The following is a 24769-nucleotide window of genomic DNA, read 5'->3' on the forward strand; positions in this document are numbered from 1 at the left end:
TGGCGGCCCCCGCGGCCAGCACGCCCCTCCCGCGGGTCCGCTTCTGCGCGGGTTGGTTGGCAGTGCCCAGCCGATGTGCGGGCGATCTCCGCATGTTCCCCCCGAGAAAGTCCAACAGTTGGTAGCTTAGGGCTCGGTTGCAAACCAGGGATCGTCCTGGGGAGTGTTTTTCATGATGAAGTTCCAGCTGAGAAACAGAGCTTCTGCTGGATGACCTTCCGATTTAGCAAGGTTTGAAAACGGGAAGAGTGTGAGAGTCAGGTGGGGATAAAGCCGGAGTGAGTTTGTGGGTAGAACAATGACGAAGACGTGTCATTTGCAGAAATTACAGACGTGGCTGCCAACGTGAAGCGGTTCGCATCTTACATGACCCGAGTTGGCACCAAATTTATCCTCTCTGGATTATTGACTCTCTGGGGCTTGGTCTGGAAGGGAAATTCTTGAGGTTGGCAGAAATAAAGCTTGTGGTTATGGTTTGTTGGGTCTGCGCAAAGGAACTGGTGAAAAGAAAGTTGTTAACCATGGAGGTTGTGTGTTTAGCAGTGTGTTATAGTTACATAGCCACATAAACCTGAGTTTCCAGCACATTTCTCCTTTCAAACTGGCATGACTCAAAATCCTCTCAAACCTGTATTGCAACAAAAGAAATCAAGTCAATGCCAGTAGCAGTAAATGTATCTGTAATTCATGGAAGTTATGAGAACCTCCTGGTACGACACCTGCTCTTGTATTAAATTTAGACTATAGCTACTTATGCAGTATGCAATTTGAGGCATACCTAAGTATACATCTTGGTCAAATGGAGAATATTTGTCAGGTAATATTACCATTCTCTGAATCTGAAATATCACCATAGAATGAACTTCTAAGATTCAAGAAAAAAATCTGAAATTTCTTTCCAAGAAAATTGTTTTATATTTTTATTATTAAAAATGTAATAGTTGTAATTTAAAGGTCCAACCTTTAAGAGCAAGAGCAGTAATTTCAAAGCCCTGTTAACTGTTAGATGCTCCTATGATTATTAAGCAGGAATATTTGCATCACTAACAAGACACTTTCAGCTGAACTTGATGGGGAAGCAAAACTAGCTCTGCCTATTTGATATGGTAGTATTACCACTAACTTATTAAATATTTCTTCCTCTAAAAGGAATTTATGGCAAAGACTTTCTTCCTACTTTACTCTTTTTTAATATTTATTTTTTAATTGTAGTTGGACACAATACCTTTATTTTATTTATTTTTAGATGGTGTTGAGGATGGAACCCAGGGCCCGCAAGGCGAGCACTCTACCCCTGAGCCACAGCCTTAGTCCCCTAGTTTACTCTTGGTCTTCATTTCTGTATTTCATTAAGCAGTTTTGTGAACTAAAGTTTCATATATTGTTTGAAGAAAATACATGACATTTTTAGAAGCAGATTTAAGATTGTTGTACTCTTATTTCTAATATTTTTGCTGCTATGCCCAGTTACTAGAGAAAAATTTGTCCTTAAAATTGGGATCTAGAAATGTGACAATGGAACAATTTAACTGGTCAAATTAATGAAATAAATCAGTTTCTACCTGCAACTTGGTTTTCGTTGCTTGCACACTAACTACAGCATCGTCCCTGAAGCAGAGTCAATGGAGATCTTTTCAACAGGAATTGTGGAAAATATATGTGAACTTTTTAAGTATCAATTTATTCAACAAATTCATACAAACTTCTTTCTCTGTAGCAATCATTGGTTATTAGTAAATCTTAGAACAATGATAATCTTTGCTGGAAAATACAAAGTAAAAACTTTCATCTTATCAGCCTTTGAAACCTGTAATAACTGCTATTCCATCTTATGAAATATCTTGCAAATGTATGTAGCAAGACAATTTCAAAATCTTTTGTGTATCACAGAATTTCTTATAAGATAAAGAAAAACTATGGAAATGTTTCTACTTTTAGGCAGTAATTATCTATTAAAACCAATGTAAGCTAAAAACATTTTCTGAATATAAAACTGAAGATGTGAGCAAACTGTAATGTATGTGTGCTCATACCCTTTCTCATATTTACTGCGTGGACAATGAGAATTGTGTGCATTTCTCCTTATTGAAGAGAAAATATTCCACAAATATTTTTTGAGGTCAGATTTATTACATGTGTGATATCCAGGACAGTTGAATTTGTCATTAATATTCAATGTGGCCAAATCTTTGATTCTTCATATTGAACTGTGCTATATGCTAGATGCTGTGGTAGCAAATATTTTTTAAAATCCTTTCCCAACACTATTTTCTAATTCTCTTAGAAACAGTGTTTCACTCTTTTCTTTTTTAATACCTTTATTTTATTTACTTATATGTGGTGCTGTGGATTGAACCCAGGGCCTCACACGTGCTAGGCGAACACTCTACCACTGTGCTACAACCCCAGCCCCTGTGGTACAAATTTAATAATTAAAAATTTCGGGGGCTGGGGATGTGGCTCAAGCGGTAGCGAGCTCGCCTGGCATGCGTGCGCCCAGGTTCCTCAGCACCACATAGAAACAAAGATGTGTCCGCCCAGAACTAAAAAAAATAAATAAATATTAAAATTCTCTCTCTCTAAAAAAAAAAATTCATGCATAAAGGATATAAATAAAAAAGTTTTAGAAATATTTTCAAAAAGAAATCAATATGTAAAATTAAAAACTTGGGGGAAATCTCAAAAAATTTGTTCTCTTTGCTAGAAAATGGTTATCAATATATAGTAACTATTTCCACAAGCTTTAAAATACATGAATGTTTACAGATACCAAAAGTGAGTAACTCATATTAAAAACACCCTGTAAATCCATTGTTTAGAGAATAGATTTGGGGTGCCTTATTTTTATCAACACTTTCTACTGTTCTTCAATTCTCCATATTTTTAATCATGTCATATTTCAAACATGACTTATCATGTATATATTTCATGTGTTTTTTTCTACTTGTGAAATTTGAGGTAGCCAAGTTAATATTCTGCTTTTATTTTCCTAACTTGTGAAAAATTACCAAATAGTTATTTTAAAAAATTCGTAGACTAAATGGAATTGAATAATTAAACATTAGTTTCTAAAGATTATTTGTTTCCTGGGGCTGGGGTTGTGGTTCATGGTATAGCACTTGCCTGACACATGTGAGGCACTGGGTTCAATCCTCAGCACCATATAAAAATAAATAAATAAAATAAAGATTATATCCATTTACAACTAAAAATTATTTTAAAAAGGTTGTTTCCTGTTATTAATAAATTGCACCAAATAATTTTATAGTAATTACAATTATGATGTCTGATCTTTATTATATAACATTGTGGTAGATTTTTTTTTTTTTGGTGGTGGTGGTACTGGGAATTGAATCCCAGAGGTGCTTTACCACTGAGCTACATCCTCACCCCTTTTTAGTTTTTATTTTCAGGCAGGATTTCATTAAGTCGCTTAGGTTGGCATCAAATACACAACCCTCCTGCCTGAGCCTCCCAAGTCACTAGTACTATATGAGTGTACCACCACACCTACCCTGTGGTGGCATTTATATTTTTATAAATATCTGTAGGCTCAGAGGGGCTGGGGATGTGGCTCAAGTGATAGTGTGTTCACCTAGCATGTGTGAGGCACTGGGTTCAGGTCTCAGCACCACATAAAAATAAAATAAAAATGTTGTGTCCACCTAAAACTAAAAAAATAAATATTTTTTTAAAATATCGTAGGCTCAGAAAAGATGTTCTTTCTAAAATTATTCAAATATCACATTCTTTTTTTTTTAGAGAGAGAGAGAGAGAGAGAATTTTTTTTTTAATATTTATTTTTCAGTTTTCGGCAGACACAACATCTTTGTTTGTATGTGGTGCTGAGGATCGAACCCGGAGCCGCACGCATGCCAGGCAAGCGCGCTACCGCTTGAGCCACATCCCCAGCCCCTCACATTCTTAATATTCATATTGTCAATGTATTTTAATTGCAAGTTCTTGCTTATTACATAACATACCTTTCATAATCTTTAATACTTATTATAGCAATACTTGTAATGTGTGTAAATATGTATATATACACACATTCATATGTATTTCAACTGTTAGAATTTCAGTATATAAAGCACATCATCAGATTTTGCACTTCAAATTACTTATGGAATTTAGAATACCTAAATTTAATAGTAGATATTCAATGGTACAGGCCTGTAATCCCAGCAACTCAGGAGGCTGAAGCAGGAGAAATACAAGTTCAAAGCCAGCCTCAGCAACTTATCAAGAAATTCAAATAAATAAATAAAGGGTAGGGTTGTGGCTCAGTGGATGAGTGCCCCTGGATACCACAAATAAATAAATACACTCAGCTATTAACAACAAATCTTCATATTCTCTCCATCTGAACAAACATGTGAATAGCATGTCACTGAAGATTGTTGCACTAAAGAGATGTGATGGTGATCTACACATTCACATGTCATTATTCACAGACAGGCTGAAGGATGCCATAAATGGCATTTAGTTATTCCACCTTTCAATGGCCAAGGCTGAAGCAAACGCTGAAGATCAAGATCTGGCCAAACACTGTTCCCAAAGTCCAGTGTCAGTGCATCCCTACTACATGTGTGGGTACCTCTAATCTACGAGTACTTGAAAGACCTAACAATTGTGACAGTGATCAGTACTACTGTGGATAAACATTTCTAAGTGATTATTTTCCATCTAGACTGAAACTATGGATGTTACTTTAAAAGTGTTTACATTTTTTTGTTTATATGATGTGAGTGGGTTGAAATTGCCTTGTATTTTTATTACCAATGTTCATCAAAATTCTAACAGTGACACCTTTTTTGTCTTTTGCATTACATTTATTATTCTTTTTCAGTTATTTACAGAATATTTAAATATACAGGGACATATAAAGAAGACAAAGCCCACATCTAGTTATAGTATCCAAAGATATTACCATTAGCATTTTGGTCCTATACCCTTAAGCTTCTTTTTTTTTTCTATGTATAGTATTTTTTTAAAATATAGTTGGAACTATGAATACTGTTTTTAGCATACCTTTTTTATTTAATGTACTTGAGTATCTTCCACAGCATTAAATACTCTTCTAAAGCATGAATTTAATGTCCACATAATATTTCATAAAGTGTCATTATTTATACATTTAGATTCTAGTTTTCCACCACAAAATAAATCTAAGTTGTGTTTGTCCATAAACTTAGAAAAACTATTTCACAAAGCAAACATCCACTCAAAATAAAAACTCTCAGAAAACTTAGAAATTACCTCAACCTGATAAAAAGTATCTTCAAAATCTACAGTTAACGTTACCCTTGATAGTGAAAGATCAAATGCTTTCCCCAGAAATTGAGAGAAATAAAGAATGTCCACTCTTACTCATGTGTAACTACAGTAATCAAGATAATGTTGTATTGCAAAGATCAATGATCAATGAAACAAAATAAGAGTCCAAAAATATATCCACACAAAGTTGGACAATTGACTTTTTACAAAGGTGTAAAGGCAATTCAATGAAGAAAATATTTTCAACAAATTTTATTTCAACTGTTTAATTTCCATATGCAAAAAAACAAAAAAACGTTAAACAAAAGTAAATAGACCATAAATATAAATTTAAAACAAACAAAAACTATGAGACCCCAGAAGAAAACATACAAAAAAAAAATCTTAATTTCACCTGGAGTTAGGCAAAGAGTTTTTACTATGACACCAAAAGCACAATAAAAAAAAAAGGAATTATAAATTGTACTTCACCCAAATTAATTAGCTTCAAAATACACCATTAGGAGAACGAAAACACAAGGTACAGACCTGGAGAAAATATTTGCAAATCATGTATCTCATAATACTTGCATCTGGAATATATTAAGAACTCTCAATACTCAACAATAACAAAATATCTAAATCTGAACACAGGGCAAAAGAAAAAACAAATGCTTCACCAAGTGATGGCAATTTAGCACATTAGAAAGTGTCACTGGGTGTGGAGATACATGCTTTAATTCCAGCGATTGGGAGGCTGGAGCAGGAGTATTACAAGTTCGAGGCCAGCCTCAGCAACGTAGTAAGGCCTTAAACAATTTAGCAAGTCTCAAAAGAAAAAAATAGAAAAGACTAAAAGACTGGGGGTGTAGCTTGGTGATAAAGCACTCCTAGTACCTAATGATAATGATGGCGATTATATTAATTATTATTGTTATTCAACATCATAGCCTTTAGGAAAATGCCAGTGAAAACTATGCTGAGATCTGATTACACACTGATTAGAGTGTCTAGAAATGTTTAACTACTGACAATACCAAGTGCTTGACAAGGATGTGAAGCAATTGGAATGCTCATTTGTTCATGAGAAGAACAGATAAGAGCACAGCCACTCTTAAAAATGGTTTGCCACTTGGCTGGGGGTTTAGCTCAGTGGTAGAAGACTTGCCTAGTATGTGCCAGAAGCTGGGTTCAATCCCCATCACTGAAAAAAAGTTTGCCACTTCCTTGTAAAATTAAAATACACTTACTACATGATTCAACAGTCCCACTCCTGGGTACAGGTATTTACCCTAAAGAAATGTTTATGTTCACACAAACAATCCTTGCATTAATGTTGACAGCAGATCTATTCAGAATTGGGAAAAATAAATATCCTTTAATGAGTAAATACACTTCAGTACATCCATCCTGTGGAATAATATGCATTAATTTAAATAAACAAGTATCACAACTGTGGAAAAATTACAAAGCATCATGCTTTTCAGAATCCAGTTGTCAAAGGTTACACACTGTATGATTCCATTTGTATGCCGTTCTCAGAAAGAGAAAACTGTAGGACGCAGAATGAATAGGCCCTTGGCAGGGGGTGTGTGTACAGTGGGGTGTGCGGGGCAGGCAACTATACAGAGATAGCTCGGAGGGATTTGGGAAGTGACAGAACTCCTCTGTCTTCTGATCATAGTGGTAATTTCATGTATCCACACACGTTAAAATTCATAGAACTTCACACCGAAAGAGGAGAGTTAATTTATCTTATGGTAATATTTAAATAATAAAAATTTTAATGGCATAAGTGTACATTTCATTATTCCATAACACACGGACATCCGAACACACGTATCCCACATGCACAAGAACTTCTCTCACATGCACCCTTCCACACACACCATCTGCACACTTTCCCTTTCCCTAGCCTGACACCTAGCTCATTACACGGATAGAATCTGAGGTTGATGTCTGCAAACACCTACCATCTTCCTCTCCCTTCTTCAGTTTCTCCCTGTCTTACCCCCATCCCGTGTCACTCCATCTACCCCCCTCCCCATTTTAACTTGTCGATGGACCTTGATTGATTTATTTGTTTCTATGCCGTGCTGAGAATCGAACCCAATGCCTCACACTTGCTAGGCAGGTGCTCTGCCACGGAGCCACCCACCCAGACCTAAGCCCTGTGGTGCTGGGGTCTGAACCCAGGGCCTCGTGCCCGCGAGGCGAGCCCTCTACCCACTGAGCCACATCCCAGCCCAGCCCCCCGCTGTTTCTCATTCCCCGTTTCATTCCCTTTCCGTCTCTGTCCCTCGGTCTCACCGAAGATGCTGTGCGGGCCCCTCCCTCATCCCGCGGGCAGCTCCCTGAGGCCCTGGGTGGCAGCGCTCCTCTATCTCCCCGACGGCTTTCTCGGGCCTGCGCCGGGGCTCCCAAAGCCCTCCACCACGAGGGACAGGACCTGTGCACGAGCACCCAGCCCCTCGCCCTGCCTGGGACCCGCCTGCGTGCGCGCGCCCCAGCGTCCTGGCAGGTGGACCCCTGGCGCAGGGCCGGCCTGCTTACCCGGGTTCCCCTTCCCAGCCGCCTCCTCCCGGGCCTGTCCCCGCAGCTCCCCGGCTTGATTTACAGGCGGTCCCCGGAGCCCAGGGCTTGGCTGCCGACCGCTGTGGGAGCAGCCGCGGCGGGCGCCCCTCTGCGGGCTGCGTCTCCGTCTGTCTCTGGGAAGCGTCCCGCGGTCCCTGCCTTCTCTCTCTCCATTTCCACCTTCCCTCCAGTCCTGCCGGCAGGTCTGCGACTGTTTCTTTCCCTGGGAGACCCCGGGAGAGTCTCGGGCGCACCTGGGACGGGCGTTCTGCGGCCGCCGGCCCCGGAGCCTAGGGCGGGGNGGCACTGGGTTCAATCCTCAGCATCACATAAATGTAAAATAAAGATACTGTGTCCACCTAAAACTAAAGAATAATTTTTTTTTTAAAAAAAGGCAAGAACACAGTACATGGAGGCAGACTGCCCTTATCTCCTACTACTGTTCAGGAAGTAATAGATGTATTAAGTTTCATAGACTCTATGAAGTCAAGAAAGTCTTTCATAATAGTGATGATAACCACTAGGAAATATACCAAGTAATTTATATTCAGTTATTAATAGAAGAGAGAATAAATTTCTAAAAATAATGCAACAATTTAAGCACCAAGAAAGGGAAGAAATTTAAACAACAGAAATGACAAATAGGAAAGAAAAAATAAGATGCTATTTAGGAACACAAATATATCAGCAATTTAGATAAAATTCTCCAATTACAAAAAGTCAGCCAGCACACATCTCTATTCCCAGGGGCTCTGAAGGCTGAAGCAGAAGTATCCTGAGTTCAAAGCCAGCCTCAGCAATTTAGCAAGTTCCTCAGCAACTTAGTGAGATCCTGTCTTTAAATAAAATATAAAAAAGGGCTGGGGATGTAGCTCAGTGGTAAAGTGCCCCTAGGATCCAATCCCTGTTAACAAACAAACAAACAAAAAAGCGTTAAAAAATAAAACTCTTCTTCTTACAAGAGACACACCTTAAACAAAAGGGCACAGAAACAACATATTGGAAAAATACAAGGCAAAAGCAAAAGAAAGTTGCTATAACTACATTAATTAATATCGGGGAAAAGGGGGACATTATTAGATATAGCAAATGTTTATAACAATTTAAATGTCAATCCACCAAGTTGATTTAATAACTATAAATTTGCATGCTTCTTATAATGTAGCCTTAAGATGCTTCAAACAAAAATTGACAGACTCCAAGAAAAAATGGGTCATCAGAATTAGATTAGAAGATTTTAATACATCTATTTCAGTAAAGATTGGGGGGGTGGAAACCATAGTATTTAGATCTTAACATGATTAATGAGCTACATTTAACTGCTGTATGTAATATTATAACATTTTTTTTTCAAGTGTGCAACATCCACTTGCCAAAACTGATGAAGTATTGTGTCATAAATCAAGTCTCAACAGATTTCAAAGCACTGCGAACATTAATCTTATAAAGATAGGGTAGAAATCAATAATGAAAAATAATTAGAAAAGGCCCAAATGCTTGAAAAAAAGCAGGATACTTAATAACCCAATGGGCAAAGATTCACTCACTATGAAATTTGGACTGATTTATGAAAGAAAACACAGTATGTCAAAAAGTTTGAGGTGCCTAGGGTGTGGCTCAGTGGTAAAGCGCTTGCCTCCCACATATGAGGCACTGGGTTCGATTCTCAGCACCACATAAAAGTAAATAAACAAAATAGATACTGCATCCATGTACAACTAGAAAATATTTTTTTAAAAGTTTGAGATGTAAATAAAACTACTCAGAGTGAAATTTAAAGCCTGAAATGCTGATATTAGGAAAACAAAAAGGGCCACAATCAAATGATCTAAGTAAGTATCCATCTCAGTAATGAGTTCAGATTTTTGGTTTTCAATATATTCTAGTGTTGTTTTGTTGTTTTTGGTTTTTGGTTGTTTTTTTTTTTTTTTTTTTTGGTACCACGAATTGAACCCAGGGGGCGCTTAACCACTGAGCCACATCTCCAGTCCTTTTTTTATTATTTATTTATTTATTAAATATATTGTAGATGGGCACAATACCTTTATTTATTTATTTTTATGTGGTCCTGAGGATCCAACCCAGGGCCTCACATGTGCTAGGCAAGCGCACAACTCAGCCCCAGCCCCAGCCCCTTTTATTTTTTATTTAGACTAGATACGGTCTCTCTAAGTTGCTTAGGGTCTCGGTAAGTTTCTGAGGCTAGTTTTGAAATTGTTATCCTCCTGCCTCAGCCTCTTCAGCTGCTAGAATCACAGGAGTGCATCAGGGCAACCGGCTTTTTTTTTTTTTTTTTTTTTTTTTACATGAAGCCCATTACAGCTTTTCTTGGACATATCTGAATTGCCAGTCAATACTCTTAGCACTTTGGAGCCAATATTAAGTAAAGTTAGAGTTACTTGAACACAAAAACTTTGATACTGGGACAGTCCATTGATAGCAGAAATGGGACTAACCAGCACATAGCATGGATTTGCTGGACAAAAGGGTGATTGGTGTCCTGGGTGGAGATTTTAGCAGGCTATTCAGAATAATAGTTTACAATTTAAGACTTATTAATTATTTATTTCTGGAATTTTCCATTTAATATTTTCAAACTGGAAAGCAAATCCTCATATAAGGGAAAACAGCTATAAAGTTAAAAAAATATGATTTATATGATTCTGAAAAAAGGAGCAAAGATGGGAGAATTTCCCTTTCAGATGACACTACTAATCTGTAGAATTAATACAGTGTTGTTATTGTTGTTGTTTTTAAAAAGAGAGAGAGAGAGAGAGAGAGAGAGAGATTTTTAATATTTATTTTTTAGTTTTCGGTGGACACAACATTTTGTTTTATTTTTATGTGGTGCTGAGGATCGAACCCAGCGCCCTGCGCATGCCAGGCGAGCTTGTACAGCTTGAGCCACCTCCTCAGCCCAATACAGTGTTGTTTTGTGCAGATTTGACAGCAGTAGAAACAGAACAGTGAACCCAGAAGCTGATTACATGCTATGTAAATAGTGTTCCCCCACCCAAATTAATGTAGTTCCTGGAGCCTCAGACTGTGACCTTCTTTGTAAATACTAGTGGTTGTAGATGTAATTGACTAATATGAAGTCCTGCTAGAGTAGAGTAGGCCCTTAGTCCAATACAAACAGCGTCCATATAAAAAGAGACAAGCACAGCCATGTGGCCTTGCAGGCAGAGTGGGCTATGAACCTGCAAACCAGGAATACCAAGGGTGAAGAGCTACCAGGGGATGCTGAAAGGAAGGCAGGAACTAATTCTCCCTTAGAGGCTTGGAGAGGGCATGGCATTGCTGACACCCTGATTTCAGACCTCTAGCCTCCAGAAATGTAAGAGAATAAATTTTTGTTGTTTTAAGCCACGCAGTTTGTGGTACTTTGTTTCAATGTCCATAGGAACAAATACACAGACCTTCAAAAGTAGTAGTGTGACAATTGACTTTTTCATTTGGAGAAAAAAAAATATCGTTAGCTTACTGCCTCATACCTCACAAAACTTAAATTCTAGGTACATTAAAATCCAGAGTTGGGGGCTGGGGCTGTAGCTCAGCTGTAGAGCGCTCTCCTAGCACATGCGAAGCCCTGGGTTAAATCCTCAGCACCACATAAAAATAAATAAATAAAATAAAGGTATTGTTTCCAAACACAACTAAAAAATAAATATTAAAAAAAGAAAAATCCAGGGGCTGGGGTTGTGGCTCAGCAGTAGAGCACTCGCCTAGCTTGTGCAAGGCACTGGGTTCGATCCTCAGCACCACATAAAAATAAATAAATAAAATAAAGGTATTGTGTACAACTAAAAAATAAATATTAAAAAAAAAATCCAGAGCTGGGTGAGGTAGCCATGGTCCTAGCACTTGGGAGTCTGAGGAGGATCACTTCAGCCCAGGGGTCCAAGACCAGCTCTGGCAACATAGTGAGACCCCATCTCAGAAAAATCTAGACAAAAAGCAAAACTTGAGCTTTTGGGAAGTAAATGTGGTGTATCTTTATGAATTCAGTGTAGAAAAAAATTTCTTGAACAAGACACAAAGAGACCTAGGGAAAAAATTGCATATATGCATTAAAGTTGAAAATTTTATACAACATAAAAGAGCATAAACAAGTTAAGAGGTGAACCAAAGACTAGTGGAAATTATTTGTAACCTAAAATTATTTGTAATTAATTCAGTTAATACATAAATTGTATAAAGAATACTAGAGGAGCTGGGGTTGTATCTCAGCAGTAGAGGGCTTGCCTTTACTAGAAATGAAACTATAAATGAGCAATTCTTATAGTTCAGTAAAAATGTGAGCAAAGAATATGACCAGGCAATTCACAGAACTGAATAGAAATGATCAGTAGGTAAAAGAATGGTTTAAAAATTGTGACATATTCAGATACTACACAAAATTAAAATAAATCAGCTACATATATACATACATATACACAAATCTCAAAATGTTGAATGGAAATGCAAGTTGCATTATAAAGCATTTATGTATAAAATATACAAAGAAATACTATATATTATTTGTGGATATATATGTATATTAACTTTGAAATATGAACTGAAAACTTCCACATTCATAATAATGTTTGTCTCCTCAAAGGGAGAACTGGAGTGAGCATAAGAACAATATGGAAGAATAATATTGGCTAGATCATATTGTTATATTGTGTGTATGTACAAATATGTAAAGCCACTCCATCATCATTATGTACAACTATAATGCACCAATATAAAATATGTGGGTAAAAATGAACAATAATGAAGATAGAAATCAAGAGAACTTGAATGTCATCTGGCATGTTCTGTTTATTTCATTAAAAGAAAAGATGAAGAAAAATGGTTAATTTGTCATGTCATTGGTGACTACTAACATAATAGTTATAAACTGAAAATTTAAAAAGTAACAAGCAATGAAGGATTTTGAGACTTTTTAGAAAACATTTTTAAAGTAAGGAATTTAATCAGATGAGAATAAGTGTATTTAACAAAAATAAAAACATACTTTCAGTTATGCTGTGTAATGCATTTCTAAAAATTCTAGTGCTATGTGAAACTGTGCAGTAAAATCACAGCTGGCTGTCTCTCCCTCCGGAGGTGGCCTTCGTTCTCCCTTGAATGTGTGTTCTTTGCTTTACCCTCAAAGGCATCTCTCTCTCTTCAGATTGCCCCCATTCTCCCTTGAATATATATATATCTACTCTCCTAGATAAACCTCTGTCTATGCAAAAGAAAAAAAAATTAGAACTTGCAGGAGGTATGTCAAGCATGTGACACTGAAAAAATGTCATCAGTGCCATGTTAAGAAAGAAAGATTGAAACCTAATAAAATGGCAGCTTTGTGCATGTTAAATGATTAAGAAAGAAATTTAATTACCTTAAAAACTACTGGAAAGTTGCTTGTGGAAGTAAGTTTAACAAGGGTAGCATTACCTTGAAGTAGTAAAAGGAAGAATATCTGAAATGAGGTGGACGTTTTTGATGCCTGGTATAGATGGGCTCATAGCACAAGGCAGTCTGAGGTAGCTGGTAGACGTGCAAAGGATGTTTGTGGGAATTTGCTTGTTTGCACAGCCCTGTACTCTATTCACATGTGCAAGGTTCCTCACCCTTGCCACTGTTGATATTTTGTACTGGATGATTTTTTATGTGAAGACTGTCTTGTGCATTGTGGGGTGTTTGGGAGCATCCGTGGCCCATACCCTCTAAGTGCCAGTAGCACCCCTCCTTACGACAATCCAAAATGTCTGCAAACTTTGCCCAGTAGTTCCTGGGGGACAAAATTGTCCTGATTGAGAACCTCTGACCTTGTATTTCTCACAGAGAAAATTGGACATAAGCAAATTCTCTAACAGTCATGATGGAACAAATTCATGTTTCAAAATAGTGTTGTAGCAGAAATTTTTATCTCATTAATCTAAAATAATGAATCTTATTTAAATGTAAAGAAACATTAGTTTCAGAAACTATTATATTGAATATAATAAGATGAACATAAATTAAAAATGGAAACAAGTGTACCTTAATGTCCATAGGAAATAAACCCATGACAATAACAATTGAGGTTAAACTGGGTGTAAAGGAAATGGTTCAATGAAATGTGGGATGTATAGTTACATAATGAGACCATTTTAAATTAACAAAATTTGTAGTTCTAATAATAACCATCGTATTTTCAAGTCAACTATAATAAACGTAACTATTAATTTTAAACTGGGGCTGTAGTTCAGTAGTAGAGTGCTTACCTAGCTTGTGCAAGGCCCTGAGTTCGATCCCTAGCACCACCAAAAAAAGTTTTAAAACTTAAGATGTTAAGCAAAGCTGTAGCTCAGCAGTACAGCGCTTGCCTAGTATCCATGAGGCCCTGAGATTGATCCTCAGCACCACGAATAAATAAATAAATAGAACTAAAGATGTATATACTTTTTAACTTGGTAGTTCTCATTTTTAGACTTTATCCTACAAAGTTGAAAGCACTAATAGGAGAGGAAGTACATGAGGGCATTGTTTTTAAGAGGATGGAAACTGTGGGGTTTATCCCATCATTGGGGGATGCGTACTCATAGAATACAATGCAGTTTACTCAAATTGAGTTTGCCTCTTCCTATTGACCTAGGAAGATGGCCATGACATACTAAGTGAATGAAGCTGAACTGTGTTTGTTCCCATTCCATGCCATATGTTTCCATATCTAGCTTGAATAGGCATGAAGAAGCTCGTGCAGGGGGCTGTGGTGGTAAACCGTGAGCCACTTGCCTGGGTAGGGGAAGGAGTAGTCCCCAAGGGAGAGGTTGCTGGCCGACAAAACAGTTGTCTACTGCACAAGTCTTTCAATTTAATGATGAGAAGGAGCTGTAGTCATCTTGAAGCACTCAACTGTGTCTTGTGTGTTATTTCAGTTCCCTCTGACCTTTGAGGATGTCGCCATTTATTTTTCGGCGCAGGAATGGTGGAATCTAGAGGCATGGCAGAAGGAGCTCTACAAGCATGTCATGATCATCAATTATGAGACTCTCCTCTCACTAGGTAAGGAGTGTTCAGCTTTGGGGGCAAGTTTTGGAACCGGGTCCTAAAAGAGGTCTCTCTTGGTGTTCCTCTTTGTCAGGAAGGGAGAGTCCTCAGAAAGGCTTTTTACCCCATATTGTTTTGTTACTTCTGTAAGCATTACCATTCTTCACTCAGGGGTAGACATTGCTGTGTAAGAATATTTGAGACAACACATATGGGTAGCCAGAGGTAATTAAATACATGTCAACACTTTTCCCATTATGATTTAGTTTTGGGTTGCATGGTATTCTACCTAGGAACATACTGGCTCATGTCCATAAATACCTGGGTATCCTTATCCTAGGAATGGCCTGCTCATAGCTTTCCCATAGAGTTAAACCCTTCGGGAAGCTGATGGTCTTCTTCCCTGCAGTGAGATTTTTGGTAGGATGCACATTGAGGTGTTTAAGATTCTATGCAGTTTCAGTAATGAATATTCTTTTCTTTATTAAATATTTATTTTTTAGTTGCAGTTGAACATAATACCTTTATTTATTTATTTATTTTTATTCTAATTTGTTATATATATGACTGTAGAATGTATTACAATTCATATTATACATGTAGATTTTTCATATCTCTGATTGTACACAAAATAGAGTCACATTCGTGGCTTCATACATGTACTTAGGGTAATGATGTCCATCTCATTCCAGCCTCTTTCCTACCCCCATGTCCCCTCCTTTCCCCTCCCTCCCCTTTTGCTCTATCTAGAGTTTATCTAATCCTCCCATTCTCCTCCCCCAATCCCATATGAATCAGCCTCCTTATATCAGAGAAAACATTCGGCATTTGGTTTTTGGGGATTGGCTAACTTCACTTAGCATTATATTCTCCACCTCCATCCATTTACCTGCAAATGCCATGATTTTATTCTTTTCTAAAATATTTTTAGTTGTATATGGACACAATACTTTTATTTTGTTTATTTAGTTTTATGTGGTGCTGGAGATTGATCCCAGGGCCTCACACATGCTAGGCAAGTGCTCTACCACTGAGCCACAACCCCAGCTCCGATTTTATTCTCTTTTAATGCTGTGTAGTATTCCATTGTGTATATATACCACATTTTCTTTATCCATTCATCAACTGATAGGCATTTAGGGTGGTTCCATAGTTTAGCTATTGTGAATTGTGCTGCTATAAACAATGACGTGGCTGTGTCCCTGTAGTATGCTGTTTTTAAATCCTTTGGGTATAGACCAAGGAGTGGGATTGCTGGGTCAAATGGTGGTTCCATTCTGAGTTTTCCAAGGAATCTTCATACTCTTTCATATTGGTTACACCGATTTGCAGTCCCACCAGCAATGTGTGAGTGCCTTTGCCCCCACATTCTCACCAATACTTATTGTTGTTTGTATTCTTAATAGCTGCCATTCTGACTGGAGTAGGATGAAATCTTAGAGTAGTTTTGATTTGCATTTCTCTGATTGCTAGAGATGATGAACATTTTTTCATATATTTGTTGATTGACATTTGTTGATTGGCAGGATGCACATTGAGGTGTTTAAGATTCTGTGCCATTTCAGTAATGAATATTCTCTTTTATTATTAAATATTTAATTTTTAGCTGCAGGTGGACACAATACCTTTACTTATTTATTTTTATGTGGTACTGAGGATAGAACCCAGGGCCTCACATGCTCTAGGCAGGTGCTCCACCGCCGACCCACAACCCCAGCCCCAGTAATGAATATTCTTTTTGGTCTCTTTCCTTATTTGGTCTTTATATTTCCTCTTTACTTTTTTGGGGGGATGGTGGTGGGAATTAAACCCAAGGCCTTGCACATGCTAGGCAAGTGTGCTACCAGAGCTACAACCCAAGCCTCCTTGTATTTCTTCTTATTTATCAAGTAAGAGTTTTTAAAAATCAGTCTATTATCAGGGCTGGGGTTGTAGCTCAGTAGTAGAGCACATGCTGAGCACATGTAAGGCACAGGGTTTGATTCTCAGCATCACATATAAATTAATAATTAAAATAAAGGTTCATCAACATCTGAAAAAAAAATCAGTCTGTACAGATAAGCATCAAATGAAGGGTGAGAGACTCCTTTCCCCACACTCAGTTAACTCTCCTAAGGCAATCACTTTTACCTGTTTGTTTTAGTTCATGAAGCTGTTTCTTCCAATCTAAATGTCACAATAATACCTATTGTCTTGATTTATTGAATTTACCTAAAATCTATCATTTACTATGAAAAGTGACACATTAGGTCACATATGTTATCCTTCTTATACCTCTCTTTTTACCTTCTCCTCCCCCATTTTTGGTAGTCTTTTTTTCCTCTTTTGGTTAATTTTAAAATTTAAAGTAGTATATTTAAACTTCTAGATCTTGTTCCATCAGCTCTGTATCTCCATATTACCCATGTATGAAGATCCTCAGCTTTCCTGCACCCCGCTGCTGCCAGCTCATGACAGCCACACTGCCCCCTTCATACGCAAGCTTTCTAAAACTTATTCTGTCCTGTTGCCATAGTTAAGTTATCCAGGCTCCATCTGTGGATTGCTTCTAAAACATGTAATCCAAGACATTACATTTTCATTGTTACTAAAGAATCAGTTAAAGTAATCGAATTTTCAGAGAAATGTAATTTTATGTCAGGAACCCTGTGCCACCCCCAAAATGTTGTGAGCATCAAGATCAAATGGATTAGGGCTGGGGTTGTGGCTCAGAGGTACAGCGCTCGCCTAGTATGTGTGAGGCGCTGGGTTCAATCCTCAGCACCACATAAAAATAAGTAAAATAAAGGCATTGTGTCCAACTACAACTAAAAAAAATATTTAAAAAAAAAAGATCAAATGGATTATCTGTTTCATATTCATCAGTTGTTCACAATCATGCTGAAGGGGCTGGGGATTTAGCTCAGTAGCAGAGTGTTTAACTAGCACATGTAAAACCCTGGGTTCAGTCCTTAGCCCTAAAAAAGAGAAAAGAAAACTAAGAGGAAAAAAAAAGATAACAAAATCATGCTGAATTTTAATTTTCTTCACTGTTAAGCCATAACGTTTTTAGACTCGGATCTTTAGTTAATTTCTTCTTTACTCTGCTTGCATCCATATCTCTGATTGTCCAACCTCTTAACCATACAGTTCATTGCATGAACCTTTCTGCCTTCTGTCAGTTCTCCTCAAAATGCAATATTGGATGCAAAATTGCATCCAAAGCAATTCCAACCTAGATCCCAATAGGGTTTTTTATGGTCCTGTAAGCTGATCCTAAAGAACACAGTGGAACAAAGGACAAAGAACAAGCAAGATAATTTTTTTGGAACAAGATAGAAGGTGATTTTTCTATCAGTGAGATTTACATGTGGTACTGTGGTGGAGGAAAACATCCGATAGTGCCCATGTTCTCAAGATTTGAAGCAAATGAGGCTGTAAATTAGCACAGCCACCTTATAGAGCAATCTGGTGACATAAGTTAAAGTCGAAGACGTGCTCTGATGATGCAGTTCACACAGAGGAATGTAAATGCCTGTGATGTTCTCTTGGAGACTGCCTGTGAGCAGGAGAGACATGACAGGTAGAGATGCATTCAGATACTCAGGGGCCATCAAGGGAGTGTTGAAAATATTTAAGGGAAAAGAAAGCAAATTACAGAATGATATGGTAGTTTGTAGAATGTTTATAATCAGCAATTATTATATTTTATTTATGTACCTGTACATATTTAAAAAATAAAAACATCATAGTTCAGTGGTAGGATGCCTACTTACATACAAGGCTCTGGGTCCAACCACACAATACCTTTCTTTATTTATCTTTATGTGGTGCTGAGGATCAAACCCAGAGTCTCACATGTGCTATGCTGCTGAGAGCCATAGCCAAGTAGGACGCATGGCATTTTTGGTTGAAAGGTGACCCTGCTCAGGGATTAGGGTGGCTCCAGGTTTAAGGTGGATCCTGCTGGATTAGGGTGGCTCCAGGTTTAGGGTGGATCCTGCTGCCTCAGTCGCCCAATCCTTGAGTTCCCGTTGAGTTCTCGCGGAGTTCTGAGAGAATTGGTACGCAGAGCCCGGTGGAGGGAGTGTATTTTTCCCAGAACGTGTGGGTAGAGTGTCAGTAAGAGTTCGGGAATAAAGAGTTGCTGTTTGAATCTACAAGGCTTGTGGTGGCTCGGTTATTTTGTGCCTAGACAGACTGCGGCACTATGCAAGTGCTCTACTACTGAGCCACAACCCCAGCTTAAAACACTTTCTGATGAAATTTTTGCCTCAGCCAACTTGCTTTAAAATTGAGCCCCTAGCCTTGTGCAGTACCCACACCTGTAATCCCAGCAACTGGGGAAGCAAATGCAGGAGGATGGCAGCCTCAGCAATTTAGTGAGATCCTATCTCAGAAAATAAAAAAGGCCCAAAGCGGTGGCACACGCCTATAATCCCAGCAGCTTGGGAAGTCGAGAGAGGAAGATCAAGAATCCAAAGCCAGCCTCAGCATCAGTGAGGCACTAAGCAACTCAGTGAGACCCTGTCTCTAAATAAAATACAAAATAGGGTTAGAGATGTGCTCAGTGGTCGAGTGCCCTGAGTTCAATCCCTGGTACCCCCACAAAATAAATTAATTAATTAATTAAATAAAAGGGCTAGGCTTACTGGTTGGTAGAGTACCCAGCACCCAGTATATAAATATTTAATAAAATTGAACCCCTGAGATTGGCTATTACAAATAAGGTAGGACTGGGGTTATGGCTCAGTGGCAGAGTGCTTGCTTTATACATGTGAGGCACTGGGTTCGAACCTCAGCACCACATAAAAATAAGTAAACAAAATAAAGATTTTGTCCATCTATAACTAAAAAATAAAAACTATATATTAAAAAAAGAATATTGTAGGGAAGTGATATAGGCCAGATTATATTATTAAATTGTGTGCATGTACAAAGATATAACAACAAATTTCATCATTATGTACAACTATAATATACCAATAAACGTGGAAAGAAAAAATTTTAAAAAGAATATTGAAGCATTTGCCATTGGGTTTTTTTTTATATTTATTCACAATACCTTTATTTACTCATTTATTTTTTTTAATATTTATTTTTTAGTTTTTAGGTGGACACACAATATCTTTATTTTATTTTTATGTGGTGCTGAGAATCGAACCCAGTGCCTCTCGCATGCTAGGCGAGCGCACTACCACTGGAGCCACATCCCCAGCCCCTCATTTATTTTTTAAGTGGTGCTGAGGATCGAACCCAGGGTCCTGCGCGTGTGAGAGGAGCGCTCTACTGCTGAGCTACAACCCCAGCCCCTGCCATTTTTTGGGTTTTTTTTGAACCAAATACAGCATTGTTACATACATAGCGACCATGACAAAATTAAAACAACATAACTGGAAAGACTAGGACACACATTAGGTGGGTGGGTAGTTTTACTTCTTTTCATGTAACCCTGTACTCTATATCTGTTGACATCTCATACATTGTCCCAGAGGTGAATTTTGAGAAATCTAGAAACAATGTGTTTTAAATACAGTGAGTGCTTAAGGAAACCAAACTGCCTTGTCTGACTTCTCTGTGCAGATGATAGACTTTCCAAGCCAGAATTAATATCCTGGATTGAACAAGAAGAGGAGCCCTTTAAGAGCTGGGGAGAATCACAGAAACCCAGAAACGTGATTCACTCTGCTGATATGTATTTTGACCCACATATTGAGGGAGAGCTGTTTGGGGGTGAGTATTAAGAAATCAGCATGCTGACCTTAAGATATCATATTCAGATCTCTTAGTTTTGCTTCTCTAATCTTGCCTTCCTGTTTGGTGAGCTTGATATCTCATATGTTCTATAGAAAGGCAGTAAAACATAGTGGTTAATAGTGTAGGTTTTGGAGCCTGAGTGTGCTTCTTGCCTTTACTGGGTAACCTTGAGCAGGTTATTGAATAATTCAATATTTCAGTTCCTGATCTACAATATTTCAATTCATGATCTACCTTCATTGCTGCAACACGTGACTAAATCATTCAGGGTCACCCCAGGTAAATTTGGGTTATCACAAAATAATTACACAGACACAGAAAATACCTGTTTCTTATGGTCTATTGACAGCTTTTAGGGGTCCATTTGAAAGAGAGCACCACCTGAATTCTTTATTTATATAGGGGGCACACAAGGGAAGGTTCAATGGAACATTCCATCCAAAAAAGATAAGGAAGGGGTAGTATTACAACAGAACAAGAATACAGCCCACTCCATTGGGTAACACCCTCCCCAAAGTTTTGCTCCTCTGCTGAGCAGAGCCCTATAGTGTTAGGAGTGTGTTAGGAACTCACTGTCATCATCACCTTGTGGCTCCAGGCAGGTTTGTACATAAAATGGGTTAAGTCTGGTGTTCCCAAAGTTGTTAGCATGGTCAGCAGAGGCCATGACGTGCTGGGCACCATGCTTATCGCCTCATGCATGCTCCCTGATCACATCATAATGCTCTTATGTACGTATTATCATTCCTCTGTTTTTACAGGATAAGGAGCAAAGCCACGAGAGTGTAGTTTCAGCAGACTGTCACCAAACTCATTTTGGTCATGAAATAGAACCACATGACATGGCTGAGTAGTTTAGTGAAAGCTGGGTTCTCAGACCACCCAGGTCACTATTATGGATCACTTTACAGTCGTTAGTCATGCTGTGGATGAGAAAACTGACTGAATTTTTGTTTTCAATTTCAGGAAGCCAGGAAACTGTAAAATCAGGAGAAACTAAATGTCATTTCCAGTTCAGTCCTCTTCAGAGTCAGTATTCCCATGGACGGAGTTTAGGGAAAAGGGAAGATGTTTCCTTCCTGCCTGACCACAGCATTACCCTCATGAATACAAAGACACACGACACACAGGCTCTAGCTACAGTGGTCTACAGCTCCAGCAAGTCTGCACATCGAGAAGAAATCCCAAGTCACAGAGCTGTGGGTCACCCTGGCTTGAAGGAAGGCCCCTCCTGGCAAAGCACCCAGCACTCTTGCCCTGTCTGTGGAGAAAGGTTTTGGAAAAAGAATCACTTGGTGAAGCACCAGAGGAGCCACTCCAAGGATGCATCATGTAGGGCCTGGAAGAAGTTCAACCAACAAGCTGATGCACAGGAGCAGTGGGATATCTCCGGGACACAGAGGCACTTCCGATGTCCTGAGTGTGGGAAGAGCTTCCATCGGAAGCAGTACTTGCTGAGACATATGGCTGTCCATACAAAGAAGACCCCATTCCAGTGCCCTGAATGCAAAATGTGCTTCTGTCAGGAGCAGACCCTTCTCAGCCACCACCTCGGGCACAAGGGGGAGAAGCCTTCCCAGTACCACAGATGCAACAAGAGCGGCTTCTCCACGGACAGTGCACAGGCTCCCCAGTGCCAGCACAGAGGGGAGAGGCCAGCCTCCTGGAGAAATGGCATTGGTGTGCACTCAGGGCAAGAGCCAGGACTCGGCCTGGACTGTGAGGAGCACTGCCCGTGGGGGGACGCAGAGGCTCTGCAGTGGGGCCACAGCCACAGTGGGGAGAGGCCCTTCCCCTGCCTGGAATGTGGCAGGCGCTTCCTCTCAAGGTCCAAGCTGGCCAGCCACTTCAGAGTGCACGCGGGAGAAAAGCCCTTCCAGTGTTCGGAGTGCAACAAGCGCTTCCGTCTGAGCGGCCTGCTAAGGGTCCACCAGCGTGTGCACAGTAGGGAGGGACCATTCTCCTGCAGGAAGTGCGGCAAGGGCTTCCGCCAGAGGGGCCAGCTGCTGAGGCACCAGCGGCTGCACACAGATGAGAAGCCCTTCCAGTGCCCGGAGTGCGAGCTGAGCTTCCGCCTGAAGAGCACGCTGAGAGCCCACCAGCTGCGGCACGGCGGCGGGGAGCGGCCCTTCGCCTGCAGTGAGTGTGGCCGCGGCTTCACACACCAGTGCAAGCTCCGCGAGCACCTGAGAGTGCACAGCGGGGAGAGGCCCTTCCAGTGCCCCGAGTGCAGCAAGAGCTTCCGCCTGAAGGGCATCCTGAAGGCGCACCAGCGCACCCACAGCAAGGAGAGGCCCTTCTCGTGCGCCGAGTGCGGCAAGGGCTTCACCCGGCAGTCCAAGCTCACCGAGCACTTCCGTGTGCACAGCGGCGAGCGGCCCTTCCAGTGCCCAGAGTGCGACAGGAGCTTTCGCCTGAAGGGGCAGCTGCTTAGCCACCAGCGCCTGCACACGGGAGAGAGACCCTTCCAGTGCCCTGAGTGCGACAAGTGCTATCGCGTGAAGGCTGACCTGAAGGCGCACCGGCTGCTGCACAGCGGGGAGATGCCATTCTCTTGTGAGTGTGGCAAGGGCTTCGCCAAGCAGTCGAAGCTCGTGGAACACATCAGGACGCACACCGGGGAGAAGCCTTTCCAGTGTCCCAAATGTGACAAGAGTTTCCGCTTGAAGGCACAGTTGCTCAGCCACCAAGGCCTGCACACAGGGGAGAGACCCTTCCACTGCCCTGAGTGTGATAAGAACTTCCGGGAAAGGGGACACATGCTCCGGCATCAGCGCATCCACAGGCCGGAGAGGCCCTTTGCCTGTGGCGACTGTGGGAAGGGCTTCATTTATAGGTCCAAGCTGGCGGAGCACATCAGGGTGCACACAAAATCCTGCCGCGCTCCGAGTGAGCCTGACATTAAGAAAAGGCTTAGCCAACTCTTTGCCATGATAGAGGCTGACTGGAGTTGAGGCAGGGCGGGCCCGGGAGCAGTAAGCAGAGCTGATGTTGCCCCGATCCTCAGCAACGCAGTAAGCACACCAGTAGACAAATTTTAGCAACAGGGGTCCTAGTTTGAGCAAGAATGTAATAAAAATTAGGAATATAGGAGACTATAAAGGATTTTCTCTTCCAAAACATCAATACGCTGGAGATATATCAGTGGTAGTACTTGCCTAACACAAGTGAGGCCCTGGGTCCAATCCCTGGGACCTCAAGCAAAGAAAAAAAAAGGAAACTATCAATTATATTTTCTATCCATTGATAAAAAGAGGTATTTCTTCTTGCCTTATTAGGCGGTAATTTTTGCCTAAATGCTAAGCTAGCTCCATAAAATCCCAGCTTGAATAAGATCTAAGGAAATCCTTCCAGTACATCCTCTGAAAGTATGTGGTATCTATTAAATGCCATTTCTACTTTTTATTTTTTTTTTCAGAATATGATTCTGTGGGTTAAGTCCAGTGAATTCTGTTGCTGGCTTGATATGCCCTTGGATTTGATTTTGGCTTATTTATTTTGAAACTGATAGCCGTAAGATGAATTCTCTGAATCTCTCCTCTGTTTATGTGAATGCTGAAGGGCTCATAGTGATTATACATAGTTCCTCCTAAGGAAATGCTGATGGTTTCAGCAAAATGTGGCTAATCTGAGAAGAAACAAAAAACTACAGGTGCTGAGAGGTTGAGTCAGGAGGTAGATCCTTGGGAGTTCCAGAAGAGAGATGCTACTTGAAGCTGAGTGAGTGAGTGAACCTCTCAAGAGTAAACATGTGAGCAGTTGATTAAAGGCTAATTTATGACAAAGTAATGGAGCTAAACAGGTGAACCAGGATGCATTATAGGCAACAAGAGTTTAGGGAATTTCCAAGCAAATGTTGGCAGTAATACAAATAAGTCCAGGAAACAGGTGAGAGCTACCCCGTTTGCCATGTTAGATGAAAGTTGTGTACATACTTAGGGTCAGAGTCATACTCTATACAAAGAATTCCTAATTTTCAGAGGGCTGACCTGAAATTCTGAGGGATGATAGAAAATTAGATTTATCAGTAGACTGTAGTCTAAAACAATGTTTCACAAATGATTTTTCTCTGGAACACTAGCTTTAAAGATATTTTGCAGAGAAGAATTACATGGTCAATTATACAAAGATCCTAATTAAATTGACTGTTGCTACCTTCTAAATATGAATGAATACACAAAGATTATCAAACTTA

General features: G+C 39.7%; 2 protein-coding genes across 3 annotated transcripts in view; one reads left to right on the top strand and one right to left on the bottom strand.

Annotated features, from left to right (window-relative positions):
* The window catches only part of Znf398 (zinc finger protein 398), a 35774-nt gene extending 35680 nt beyond the window's left edge, over positions 1-94 (bottom strand). The window contains exon 1 of the mRNA XM_015493725.2: positions 23-94. Within this exon, the coding sequence (XP_015349211.2) occupies positions 23-94 (72 nt within the window). The remainder of the gene's footprint in view (positions 1-22) is intronic.
* Positions 95-14400: 14306 nt separating this feature from the next.
* On the top strand, positions 14401-24769 carry Znf786 (zinc finger protein 786). Of its 2 annotated transcripts, XM_048786755.1 has the most exons (4): positions 14402-14853; positions 20401-20550; positions 21541-22467; positions 22552-24769. In XM_048786755.1, the coding sequence occupies exons 1-4, from the start codon at positions 14820-14822 to the stop codon at positions 23526-23528; spliced, it is 2088 nt and encodes a 695-aa protein (XP_048642712.1). In that variant the 5' UTR covers positions 14402-14819; the 3' UTR covers positions 23529-24769. The 2 variants fall into 2 exon arrangements, with proteins under 2 accessions (XP_048642711.1, XP_048642712.1); XM_048786754.1 differs by having other exon boundaries at positions 14401-14853; positions 21541-24769.

Source organism: Marmota marmota, unplaced genomic scaffold, assembly GCF_001458135.2.
Source record: "Marmota marmota marmota unplaced genomic scaffold, marMar, whole genome shotgun sequence".
In the NCBI taxonomy this organism is placed as follows: Eukaryota; Metazoa; Chordata; class Mammalia; order Rodentia; family Sciuridae; genus Marmota; species Marmota marmota.